This window comes from Mytilus edulis, chromosome 6 (genome assembly GCF_963676685.1).
Source record: "Mytilus edulis chromosome 6, xbMytEdul2.2, whole genome shotgun sequence".
NCBI classification, from domain to species: Eukaryota; Metazoa; Mollusca; class Bivalvia; order Mytilida; family Mytilidae; genus Mytilus; species Mytilus edulis.
In genome coordinates, this window is record NC_092349.1 from 93,275,968 (window position 1) to 93,290,236 (window position 14,269).

Here is a 14,269-nt window from a genome sequence, read left to right on the forward strand (position 1 = left end):
TTTCTTCCAAAATTCATGAAAGAATTGACATTTGAGAAAAAAGTGTTCGTAATCTTCAGTCAAGTTACACAAGTCACACATACTTGTTTCTTGTATGTGCCATTGTAGTAATAATTGTTTACATGGGAGGATGTAATGGAGTAATTTCCATCTTAAAACTTTATATTTGTTATTTATTAAATAGGTAAAAGTAAATTGAAGCACATTATTTATTGGAGTGATTGATTCTAGATTGAAGATGTTTTTCCATTTGGAAAATCCTAGTGGTCTCTCATCATTTTTGTAATTTAAATGGTTATACATATCTTTGGATGACATATTTTAAATTAATTCTGATTTTTTGTTAACAGTCAAGGACAAGTTTAATTTTGTTTTTATAGAAGTTTTCAAAGATTTATCAGATTTTAATGTACTAACCCATTCTTTTGGAATACAATTTTTCAATTTTAAGTTCGGAGATCCAATTAGTTTTTGAGGTTAGTTTCTCCAATATAACTTTTTGTGATATGTGACCTTTTTGTTCATTATATCATTAATGAAAATAATACCATTTTTTATCCAATTTAGGTAAACTAAACATTTTCCTTTAAATTTTATGTTTTTATTACCCCACAACATTTGCTGCCTAATATTTCTAAAATTTATGATGGTTGTATTACTTGTTAGTGTATTATTTGCTTCGTACAAGCTCTTTAACATGTTCAAGTAAAATGAGGGTAGTATATTACTTAAATTAGGTAATGATTTTATGTTGTCAGGCATCATATGAAATATAAGGTTGTATTTACCAAATTTATTGAAATAATATGCTGGAATGACTTCCCAGTTAGCAAATTCTTTTGCGGTTAATCGTTTAACCCATGAAATTTGTAATGCATTCAAAAAGTAATCAATGTCTGTCATTTTTGGACCTCCATTTGTGTAATCTTTGGTAAGTGTTGGACGTTTTACCTTTTCTTGTTTATTATTCCATATAAAATTGTATATAAGTTTTTTAAAATCTTTTATGTACATTTGGGGTATTGAAACAACCGAAGCTAAAAAAGTAAGATTAGGTAAAATAAGCGACTTAACAACTGTTATTCGACCTATCATTGTTAAATTTCTTTTTTCCCAATCAAGTATTAATTTTTTTGACTGTTTCATTGTTTTTTCAATATTTAATTTGTCACATTCACTTTTTTTAATCCAAAGTAAACACCTAAACTTTTAATTGGTTTCTTGCTCCAGTGTATATTTTCAATTTTTTCTTTACAATGTTTAAGTCTACCCAACCATATACCTTCTGTTTTAGATTTATTCAGTTTTAAACCAGAAAGCGTTCCAAATATTTCTATTAGGTTCAATGCTTGGTGAATTTTGTTTTTAGAATTGAGAAAGATGGTTGTATTGTCAACCAATTGGGAAATTTTTAGACTTTGTGTTTTTTCATCAAGTTTAATTTGAAATCCTTTAATGTTAGAGTCTTGTCTTACTCTACAGGCCAAGATTTCAACTGCTATTACAAAAATAAGAGAACTTAACGGACCTCCTTGTTTTATACCACGGTGAAGTCTATAGGTTTCTGAGATCCAGCCTTTATTAGATAGGCATCCTTTAGTATCATTATATAAAGTTTTTACCCATTTTAAGAAGGAAGGTGGTACTCCAAATTTTAATAGGGATTCATACATTCAGGGCCATTTTAAAGAATCAAAGGCTTGGAAAAGTCTATGAACAATAAGATTCCTTCTATATTAAATTTTTCTGAGTAGTCTATTATATCTTGAATCTGGCGAATATTAAAACCTATGTACCGATTTTTAATATATCCATTCTGATCACTATGAATAATTTTGGACAACACTAGCTTTAATCGCTGCGCTAAGGCATAGGCCATAAGTTTAGTATCTACATTTAATAAAGTGATTGGCCTATAGTTGTCTAATGATAATGGATCACAATTCTGTCAATTTCGTCAATTTGTGATTTTCATCTTTTTTAAGAACAAAATGCAAATTATTCAACCTTATTTGTTATAAATGATTGAAAAATACATATCTAAGAAATTTGGAAAGAAAAAGTGTTCATTATTCTGGAAAAAAATTTTCTAGTGTCCCTGACCTATTTTCTCAAAATTGTGGCTAAAAAACAAACTTGATTGGTAATCTATACTAATAAACGAGAAGACCTCTTTTTGTGTGTCGCTTCTCTTCCTTCCACGATCATGCCTCTGTGTTCTATAGGTAACATGCAAAGTCGCATTTGTCATCCATTCTTATGATTATTCAGATTGAGTTATTTTGGGGGGGGGAAACGACAAAAAAGGAGTCCGGATATTGATTCCGTCATCAGACTGACTTTTAGTCATACATAATATTTCCTGTTTGAAACATGCACAAGTACAACCAATCGTATGATAGATAACAAAAATGAAAAATAAATAAGCCAATCAGAGCGTTCTCCATAACCACAACTATTATACCTCTTTAGAGAGAACAATTATTTTTCGCGTTTATCTACATGTAAACATTATACTACTTTAATATATAGAGATTCTGTATTCTGTCTACTGTTTTCTTTGAACTGTTTACTATTTAAAGGGTCATAAAGGTAGTATATATATATTAAAATGAGTAAAACATGTGGAAATAAGATTATGTCCATAAAACACAGATGTCACATCGGCCCTATATCTACTAAGTTTCGAGTTGATTGGAATTCAACTTCATCAAAAACTACCTCGACCAAAAACTTTAACCTGAAGCAGGACAGACGGACGGACGGACGGGCGAACGAACGAACGAACGAACGCACGGATGCACAGACTAAAAAACATAAAGCCCATAAATGGGACATAAAACTGTTTTGTTGGAGCGAAAGTGGTGATTTGAAATTAGGGTAGGGATTAAAGGGAGGCAGTACCTTATTTCGGGACATTAAGATCGGGTGTTTTTAAGCTCGGGATTTGCGGATCGGTCCTTACGGGATCCGGGGAATATATTTTTTTTGATTTCGGGATTTCGGAATATGAATTTCTTTAAATTCGGCATCTCGGGATTTCATGTTTTTAAGCCCGGATTTTCAGGATCAAGACCCCCCCCCCCCCCCAAAAAAAAAAAAACCACCCCTTAAATTAGCATTAGTCGGTCTTAGTCATTTATACAAGTTTCATACCTTACCATTGACATGTTGATAAGGCTCCAACGAAAAAGCACTGATGGATTGTCATAGAAGCATATTTTATTAGACTAATAATGGTCTATATATAAGCAGTTACATTTATTTGATATTTGAAGCGCATATTTTTAATTTAATTTGACTTTTACCAAAAAGATGCATTGTAGCAAAGGAGAAGAATAATTGTGGTATGAGGCCAGAAACACGAAAATAATTAAATTTAACAGAAAGGTAACACAAATCGGACTTTGGAAAAAGGGAGAGAGCTTTTGATACCTTTTATGAAATACTCCATACATAATATCTTTAACAAATAAATCATCCTACAACAGTTGGGTTATAGATAATGCATATTTTAAGGTTTTTCTTGTCGTAGAACACACCGAGGGGTGTCAGAATTGATCAAATGAAAGACCGACCGGAGGGAGGTCTTTCTTTGAACATTCCTGACACCCCGAGGTGTGTTCTACGACAAGAAAAACCTTAAAATATGCATTATCTGACTTATATACCGTCAAAAAATATTAATTTTATAAAGATTTGTAAAATTTAGTATACTATTTTACTGACAACACTAAAGTGGGATATTCCTTTTTTAATGCGTTCAGGTTTTAATACGCCCAGCGGCTCATTTAGAATGTAAAATAAAACTCACTAAATAATTAAGATATAAACCTTTAAATTTTTTTATCCATACACAATAAAAATATTACTGTAACTGCATGAAGTAAGACACAAGTGTATTGTTACCATCCAATAACGGTGTATGACAAATGCAAGACACATTGTAAGTAATTTGTTGTACCACTTAGCTTATGGAAAAGGGGGAGGGGGTATGTTTTTTTTTTCTATTTGTTATGTTATTTCTATCGCGGAAAAATGGTTATTTTTTTTAACAGTTTTACATGAATCGAATGAAAAATTCAGAAGGATTGTCTTTTGAATAGCAATACATTTTATTAAAAGATAATCAGGGTGTAATTATGTACCCTCCGCATCCGACCCTTTCGTGAGTTACGTTAATGTTATTCAATAGAATATAAGATTATCTTATTAGTTGATCATTTGATAGAGCAAAAGGTATACATAAATTTTATAAAGTTAAGAACTGACACGAAGACGAATATAAATACATGTAGGTCACAGTATGATTTCCTATTCAGTGTGTATCGTTCTAAACATGCATGAAATATTTGCCACTGGACGTAAAGCAAGCAACCAAAAATCAATCAACCTATTCAGTTTGACCCAATAAGATTTTCAAAATCTTACACATGAATATGTTAAATCTGGATTTATTTTATGAAAGTCTACATTAAAATTCATCTGACATATATGATAATGTTTCTTTATTGTAGCGAGAAATTAACAAAACTCCACGTTATTTGTTTCTAAAATTAAAATGCGGGACTACAATGTCGGTTTCTTTTACACCTATCATCGATTGAACTTTAAAAATTAAATTTCCAGATCGGCAACAAAAAACTATTAGACGAATAAAGTTTTGAAGTAAATCATAGATTGCATGTTTATCAAGGACAATAATGACCTCACACAGGTCATTATTTTATGCCTTTAAGCATATATCATTGAAACATGGTATCGTCCAGGTTGATTCTGAAAAAGAATGACCTGTCGTTCTGAAAGAAAATAACTCCATATAGGTATATAAAGCTGTATATGCCCGCGATTTCGCGGGTGTGTTCTAGTAAAATATTTAATATTCAAAAACTTCTAATTGAAAATACATAATTTTAAGTTAAGTTTGTTTATTACATTTTTGAATTCATTGCTATTTTCATTTTGTATCACATATTATGGAAATAATTCTTAAACGAGATTTCAATGAGACTGAAACGTCAGAAGATCATATCCTTAAAACGACTTATTATATATGAACAACTAACATGACTAAAGCAAGATTAGTCTACGTACGATTCATAACTGTTGCATAAATATAAAACGGTATACAGTATACCCAAATACGGAAAAATTGGACAACAAAACTTGTGCCAAAATTTAATATAATATTCATAATGGGTTTAATTATCAAAAGAATGGCGAATTAAATGTTTTTTGACAACTTTGATTATTGGTAAATAGTTGTGTTTGTTGAAAAAATTTATATGTATATTGTTTTGAATCGTTGCTGTTGTCTTCTCATGTCCGAAAACAATCCAATTCCAAATTCATGTATCCATGTCTTTGATGCATACATACAAAATAGTATCAACATTGTAGAACAAATTGAGTTGGTAATTGTGAACGATGTTTAGTTGAAAACCGTGACAACCTGGTTGTTTATTGTTCTTAATGAGGATAAAATTTGATAGTAAATCTTAAAATCTCATGAACATACTCAAAGTTTTCAAATGTACCAACTTTAATATCTTTTCACTGTTACTTCTAAAATTAGGGACAATCACTTTGTAAAAATATAAAAATCAATACGTACAGCAGGAACATGTTTTAACCAGGTTTCCTCTAAATTTTTACTTTTGTGATCCATGGAATGTTCTTTGCAATAGTATTGTCCTCCTTCACATTTTGTAGTTAGATCGTCATAACTAATTCTATTCTCCTTATCAAAACAATTTCCATCACTGCATTTTGCTTTTATAATGTAATCCAATTTATGGACTAATTTTTTATCTAACATTTCAATTTCATTATAAAGTTCTTCTATAATAGATCGGTATGTACCATCATCTACAGTGTTCCGTTTCCATATTTGTAAGGATATTGCATTTCTCGAGAAACAAACTATTAACAATCTATAATTGTTGTCTTCTAAATTGATGATTATCTTCCCTGCATACAAATCTAGAGTTCCATTTTTTGAATACGCTTTAATGTAATTAGCTATTATATGATTATAATGTGCAATGGGAAGAAATTTGAATTCAAACACCAACCAAGGTGTACATTGTTCACCTTGAACTTTGTTTTCTTTTTTTATTTGCTCAATAGTAGATGATGATGTTACCATGCATGGGATGTAATATGTGTTGGCTGATTCATGCTTTACTATAATGTCAAATTTTTCCATTACACTAAGTATATACGGTTTCATGTTGGCAAACTCTGGTCCAAACGCCTTTCCAAAAAGTTTATCAATCACATGCTCCGTTATTTTTCCCTCGCGAGTTAGCTGAGTCAATTCGATCTTGGTACAATTATTCCTCTTTGCTTCATCACACACAAGACATCTGAAACAATCAACTAACCAGTTTGGTTTCAGAATGATATACTTGCTTTGATTTTCAAAAAACAAGATGTTACCAATTCTGTGTTGGTAATTCAGGAAATCAATGAGTTCATTTTTTTCTATTGACGCCGTCTTAGCTATTTTAACAATGCTTTCCCATGTTTCGCAATATTCCATTTTCTCTTCCTTTAGTTCTTTTAAAACCATTAGTGCAGTTTCCAATTCGATCCATTTTGTTGGAAGAGATTCCTCAAAAAAATGCATCTCCTTTGCGATATCTGAAATGTGGGTTTTCAACTCTTCAAAATCTTTCTTGGGAGAATTCAAGTTAGAAATAAAGTGGATTTCGCCTCTTATGTGATGGGTTGCATTATGTTTTCCAAAAGCTGTATCAAAATTCTTGCGATATTCTTTTATTTCAGTCTGAAAAAAAAATGGACATCTGTCATGGTATATTTCTTTATGGTTAACTGTTTATTTGTTTAAATTTACAAAAAGCTAACCGACGAAATTCAACAAAGTGGTATGCATTAATGAATAAATTGAACAAGTTTTGTAATTTAGACATAAAAGTGGTATATTCTTATCAGTGGGTATAAACCACAGCAATATAATGAATCATCATGCAAGATTAAGAAAAATACATGTCTTCTTTTTTATACTTCATTAATAAGTTATGCATGTATCTTTATAGCTTGTTGTTCGGTGTGAGCCAAGGCTCCGTGTCGAAGGCCGTACTTAAACCTATAATGGTTTACTTTTTAAATTGTTATTTGTATGGAGAGTTGTCTCATTGGCACTCACACCACATCTTCCTATATCTATTTAAGTAAATTGCACTAAACCTTCGGTAATTAATTATGTAATCTATACGTGCGTTTGTCATCATAAGCGTCAGCATTTGTGCCACATTCAAAACAGTTTAAGTTTGAAAGCAATAAAACCAAAAGTTCGGAAAACAACACCTACCAGATTTTATAGGTAAATGTACTATTTTAGAAAATAAAGGCAACATGATTTTGTTTATAACAATGTCAAGTATGTAGTGATTCTCTAATATCACTATGTTACAGGTACAAATATATTAGAAATTTTCCACAGAGTAACAGAAGCCAGACAAGTAACATATTTTTTTGACAAGGTGTGACTTACAATGCACGAAACTCGATATGTATAGAGTCAAACAAACCTTAAGTATTTCAAAGGTAGTTAATTGCCAGATGAAGACAACGTGTTTCTAACTGTACCTTGTCATCTGGCTTAAAATATGAATTATCAATGAATCATAAATCAAATAAGGTCAGCCGGATACTGCTGGACGAACATGTATACCTTAGTTTTATTCTATGCATAAAGTAAAATTGAACTTACAGTAAGGTGTCTGCGAATCCAACATTTCCACAAAAGATAAGCATATTCACAGGTCTATGATATGCTTTGAAATTGAGACAAACGTTGGTCAAAGAACACCAAACACAAATTAAAGCCATACATAGTAATATAACTGATAAAAGAGGGACGAAAGATACCAAAGGGACAGTCAAACTCATAAATAACATTTGTTTTCATAACATATCCACCCTTCTTTTATTATACCTCTCCAACCTTGTCAATACCAGTGCAAACCATTATCACAGGTGGACGTAACGCTTCAGCTGTATTATCTTGAATATCACGATGAAAGTGGATACTGTCAAGCCAGAAGTCAATGTATCCTTAAATGAAATTATGTAATAATAAAACATGTGTGTCACCTATTAAATATATGTTTTTTTTAAGGAAAACACCATTTATACATGTATGCGATTCTGACAACAACAATATGTAGTATGATTAAAAATGAAACATACTAAAAACTCCGATAAGCTCATCTAGTGCCATATTAATGTTAGGTACATTCCTAATCACTACAAAAGACAGATTTCAAAATTAACTGCTTCATACGAGATCTATGGACAGTACTGGAAAATGTTAACAGAATTTGGGCTGCTGGACTGCTGGATCCACTTCTTCTGTTGAATTATACCATTTTGGTTTTTCAATTTGCTATGAAGATTAGTCTTTTGGGACTTTTTTTAATATCGGTTCTGAAAATATATCAGCTCTTTTCAGAAAAAAGGGACATATAAAAAAGGAGATGTGGTATGATTGACAATGACATAAATCTCCAAAAAAGACCAGCATGATCTTAAAATGTGCTGTATCAAGTCAGGAATATGACAGTTGTTATCCAATAGTTCGTTTCTATGAATGTTGGCGCTTTTTTGTTGCAATTCAGTTTGTTTTCTTCTTATAGTTGCTGTGTTTTCCTCGGTTTTAGTTTAAAATGAAACAAAATAATACCAAACATGACTAGAGAAATAGCATGATAATACGATGACAGGACACATGAACGCTTAACAGATATTTCGAAAAATGATTAAGACATTAAAGTTTATAATTTACAAAAACAAACAAACGAACGCTAAAGCACTTTATTTAGATGATATACAACGTCAGAACATAGGATCTATATAGCAAGTTAAGATCATCATGACAACATTCTATCTCATAGAAAAGGGTTTAACGTAATGGACAGCAAACGACTAAGAGCATGTTTGTTGCAATACGCTGGAAACGATGTAAACAAAGTCCACGATACCCTTGACAATACAGTGTTAGAATTGCTTCCGCTAAACAAGTTAACAGCTTACTTTGCCCCCATAAAACAGTACAAAATATGAAATTTACAAATTCAAGGGTATCACCAGCCTAGAAACAGTACTTTGGTACTGGCATGAAAATACGGATTTTTTGTGTTATAAAAATTTGCTGTTACAAAATGTTAAAAAATATTATAAATTAAGGAATGTATCTCCCTAATGCAAAGCTCTGATTCCTTTCACGGATCTTTAATATAAGCTTTGGTTTTTCAAATATTTAGGCCACGAGAATCACTGAAGAGGCATGTATTGTCGAAATGCGCATCTTGTGCAGGAAAATTGATACCGTTACTGTAATTGAAACTATCGACAGTTTTTATAGAAAACAACGCTAGCTATCTGTAAACTGTGATTTTACTGATACAATCAATGAATTGCTCATCTGGAAGACACGAATCTTAAAGGATTTATTTCATCAGCTAGAGCGTAAGAACTTTCCGAAAAACTGTCAACGGAAATTGATCAAGCAGATAACCAATCTGCAAATGTTGTGAGAAAAGTAGTTGGAAGACGTCGCAACTGACCACGATTTTTACAGACACCAACAGACCATAAATACAAAAAAAAGAGACTACTTTTAAAGACTTTGGAGGCAACTTCCTGCATGCAAACATGTGTTCAGCATTTTCAAAATGTTGTAACTCTTGTAAAAGGATTTTGCCGCCGTATACAGATCCAAACGTGGTGAAACTAGCAGTGGTGATAAAAAAAAATGGAGTTAAACGAGGAATCCCGGAACTTCACAACGTTCACGATATGCGTAGATAACGCAGATATGAACGTCTCAGATTTGATGTTTCGTCAGTAGCAGAACTATTCCAATGCACGCTGAAAAATGCACTGGAAAGATAAGATGGAGTCCGAAATATATCCGATGATATTGTAGTATTTGGAAGGAACCAAGACGAACTAGGTAAACAACTAGGACAGATATTAGCACATCATAAAGAAAAAAACCTCATAGTAAGGTGGTATGGGTGTCTTTCGCCATCTTGGATTGTAAAAACAAAGAACCTCAGGTCCAGATTTGCAATCAAGTTAGAAAAAAATGGTTAAGGAATGTAGATAACTAATGTAAAAAAGTAGGTCCGGTAAGGGCTGATTTTGCCCTCAAATTTCAGGTTTTTCTAACAAAAGATTTTGGACAATTTTTAAACACGTAAGTGTCTGTTTTAGTTGATTAAATTAGTTTATGTAAAAGATTCATTCTGCTTTAGTCATTAAAATATCGCTGAGATTCAAGCTTAAATATGAAAAATATATCAAATATGCCACACAATGTCACTTTTCAGATGGTGTTTGTCAAAGTTGCCGCATCCGTGTTCATTAGCAACCTTTATATATATGTTATGTATTATCATCAAATACAATTTACATTTCAATATTAAGGATGAACACAAATGCGGCCGCTTTCATATAAGACGGAAACCGTCTAAAATTTAACTAAAATGCTAAACTTGTGAAGATTTCAGTTATTAACATGACTTAATGGTGCTAGTACCCGATACATGTGCATTGTATTGTCCAAAACAGTCCATATTAATGTAGCAGAATCATTCTACTTTCCAATAAAATTTACATTTTAACAATTATGGAAACTTCTTTATTTTGGGGCCAAGAAGGGGTCTTACTGGATCTACTCATTTGCATTTAAAAGAACAAATTAGTTGGGGAGGGTTAGGATCCCGCTGACATGTTTAACTCCGCCCAATATTTATGAATGTGCCTGTCCCAAGTTAGGAGACTGTAATTCAGTGGTTGTCGTTTGTTTATATGTGACATATTTGTTTTTGTTCATTTTCTTTTTATAAATAAGGCCGTGAGTTTTTTCGTTTGAAATGTTTTACATTGTCATTTTGGGGCCTTTTATAGCTGAGTATGCGGTATGGTGACCTATAGTTGTTTATTTCTGTGTCATTTTGGTTTTTTGTGGAGAGTTGTCTCATTGGCAATTATACCACATAGTCTTTTTTGGGGCAGAATCAATTTGCACCAATTGCAGTTTTGAAAAGATATTAATTGCGCCACTCTCTTTTATTTTGATGATATTAATTGCGCCAATAAATGAAATGAAATTGCGCCACATTTACCTGTAAATATTTTACCTGTACATGTTTTTAAGATGTCCGATATACCATTCAAGAAAATAGAGTCTGATAGAGGAAAACCGTAACCATTGTTGAAGAACACAAATTCCGTCAGGCATTTGTAACGAAAATAAGTTGGAGATGTACAGTTAAGTCGTGTTGCGCTAGGTTATTCACAGATGAATCGTGTACAATTATTTTGCATGGAGAATAAGTTCATATTCATGAAACAAATGTCCAGAAATTAGAACGCCAAATTTTGAGAACTGAAAAGAAAAGCAACCGATATGTTGTCAGAGCGACCTTCAAAAATAATAAATTCAGAGCTTAAAATAAAAATATTAAATTCAAATGATACCTATAGTTTTGATAATTAGGTGGTGCAAAAGAAGTATTGGCACACTTAAGTTGTGGCGCAAATGAGTTACTTTTTGGCGCAAAAAGATATCGCCTCTTTTTTCATATTTATAAAATTATAATTTATAAATATTTATATTTTTACAAGTGTGGATTATTTGCTTGTTCTTAATGTTTTAAAATTGCTATTTTAAGGGGGAGTAACTCTGAAATAATGTATTTTCTAAAGGAATCTACATGGAATTTCATTATTTTGTATGTTAGCCAGAAAAAACGAACGTTGACCCTATTCTTTCTTTTGATATTCTCGAAGCATTCAGGATAGATTTTCTTTTTAACTTTATTATTATTTACTTATATAAGTTTGTCGAATGATTCAAAATTTTAACTTTATGTACTTGTCTCGATTTTGCTGATGTACTATATCTACTATGGACTTACTTACAATGATTATTTATATATATGTAGTTTTTGTCAATAAACGCGTTACAAAAAAAAAAGATTCAAATAAAGTATTGTCATTTCAACAACAGCAATCATTTGACAAGTTAGAGAATGAACTTGTTGCTGACCGTGTGATTTCTTTTTTGACCAAACCAAAGTAGACGCAAGTCCGGTTTGATACGCTAATTTTTTAAAGTTGGAAAACAATAGTGCATGCAATCACATCTTTAACAGATGTTGCAACAAGCAATTCGCAAAAAGAAAAGGAATCAATGGCAATTGTATGGACAATTGAACATTTTCACTTTTATGTGTACGGACAGTATTTTAAATATGTAGGTACCCGATAACCCACCGCTCGATCATTTCGATCTTTGCTCGACTAATATCCGATCAATTCCCGATCAATGACAACCTGTAAGATATGTGGTAAAGATTAATTCGACAAATGTACGATCGCTCCATGATCAATGAGATTTCTATATATATGTCATCCCATATCAACTCGACCAATACCCGATCTCTACGCGACCACATTCAACCACTTTTCGATCTCTACTCGGCCATAAACGAGTATACATGACTTTTACACGATTTTCTTAAAATGTGTGCAGCTCCGATTAACTCTCATAACTTTGCTTCTGCAAAAATAACTTGTCACTTTTTATTTTTAACTGTACACAAATTCCTCCAGGTACAGTACACGTCTGTACTTTTGCAAGGAGGTGTATGAGTTTAAAAGAGAGATCACAGATACCAAAGGAACAATCAAACCCAAAGCTCAAATTGACACAGCCATAGTGAAAAACGATAGCCGACGAGAAGACAAACAGAAGTGAACACAACAAAACACACACAAAAATAAAAACGTAGCAACACGAAACCCAATAAAACCTGGGATAATATCAAGTGTTTTGGAAGGGAAGTATAGATTCTGCATTTTGGCCCTAGAGGATTTTTCAAAATATGAAAGAACTTGTGCATTTAAATTCATTATACGACAGCTGATGTCTAGTTTAGCCTTCGAAGTTAGTATTTTGGGCTAATGTGCTCTTTTTGTTTGTCCAGACATTTTGTAGTATAAAAATAAGAAGATAAGGTATAATTGCCAATGAGACAACTCTCCAAAGGACACCAAATGACACAGAAATAAACCAATATCATGTCACGGTACGGTCGAATGTTTACAAACACATTTTATCATACGCTTTTTGAAACAATTTTTTTTTTAAATGAGACGAAAGACAAATGATTTTCATTTGAATTCGTGATAGATATATGTACCGAAAAGGTATCCGCAAGGGGATCGAAATTCTATTTTTTGGTCAAATTTTGTGAAAATGTGTGACATCTTTGCCCCCTTTTTGTAATATTATTAGTAAAATAAGGCAGATTGTTGCCAAGGATACACGAAAAATAAATATCTTGAACCATTCAACTACTGGGTATCAGATCTATGGAAAATACTGATTACATACATATATAGATATAGGTAGATGTGATGTGAGTGCCAATGAGACAACTCTCCATCCAAATAACAATTTAAAAAAGTAAACCATATATGCACATATATATGACACAAACAGTAGGCTTAATTTTTAAGAAAGCAAGGAAAAGGGGATGGTAATATTAATGTATATTGTTATCTTACATCAGTAATTATCCAGTGACAAATCTCATTTTGAAGAAAAGAGCAGTAAAACTCCTAGAACAAATCAGCGTCCCACTCTACTTTCATGAAGTTTTTATAACCATTGGGGTCCTCTTTTTTTCAGCTCCTGCAAGTCTCTCATACTTATGATTTTGCTATTTGAATAGACTTTCCATTTTAAGTTTTTCCTCGGAGTTCAGTACTTTTGTGATTACTTTTAATACTGCCCACACAGTGGTCGCCTTGTCAGCCACTGCTTATCTAGATTTTTCGACACCCTTTGATGTCTACCCCTTTTTGACTGATTTCTATGCTCTCTTCAAGTCCCGTCACAACTATTTACCTGTCTATCTGAGCCCTAACCACCTTGTCAAACAATTCAACTGCTTGATTTTCATGGAGATAATTATTTTAAATGTGAAATTTTACTCAGACCTTCTGTGAAATACTGAATCTAACCAAATAAACGGGGAACGTATCCATTGGATACAGATAATGCCCCAGCTTGCATATTACGTTATAAAGAGTCATTACTCAAGAATGGTAAAAGTGACGCCACCAAAATTCGCACTTGATTTGTGTATTGCGTTACATAAAATTTGGTTGAGGCAAATTGAAATTAGAGAACGGAAACTTATTGTTGGAACGTTCGTTTACGTCC

At 32.2% G+C, this 14,269-nt stretch overlaps 1 protein-coding gene across 1 annotated transcript in view; it reads right to left on the reverse strand.

The window, feature by feature from the left end:
• The window catches only part of LOC139528919 (uncharacterized), a 178,914-nt gene that overhangs the window by 52,873 nt on the left and 111,772 nt on the right, over positions 1–14,269 (reverse strand). The window contains exons 15-16 of the mRNA XM_071325156.1: positions 7,964–8,082; positions 5,615–6,790 (exon numbers count right to left, since the gene is read on the reverse strand). Coding sequence (XP_071181257.1) covers positions 5,615–6,790; positions 7,964–8,082 — 1,295 coding nt within the window. The remainder of the gene's footprint in view (positions 1–5,614; positions 6,791–7,963; positions 8,083–14,269) is intronic.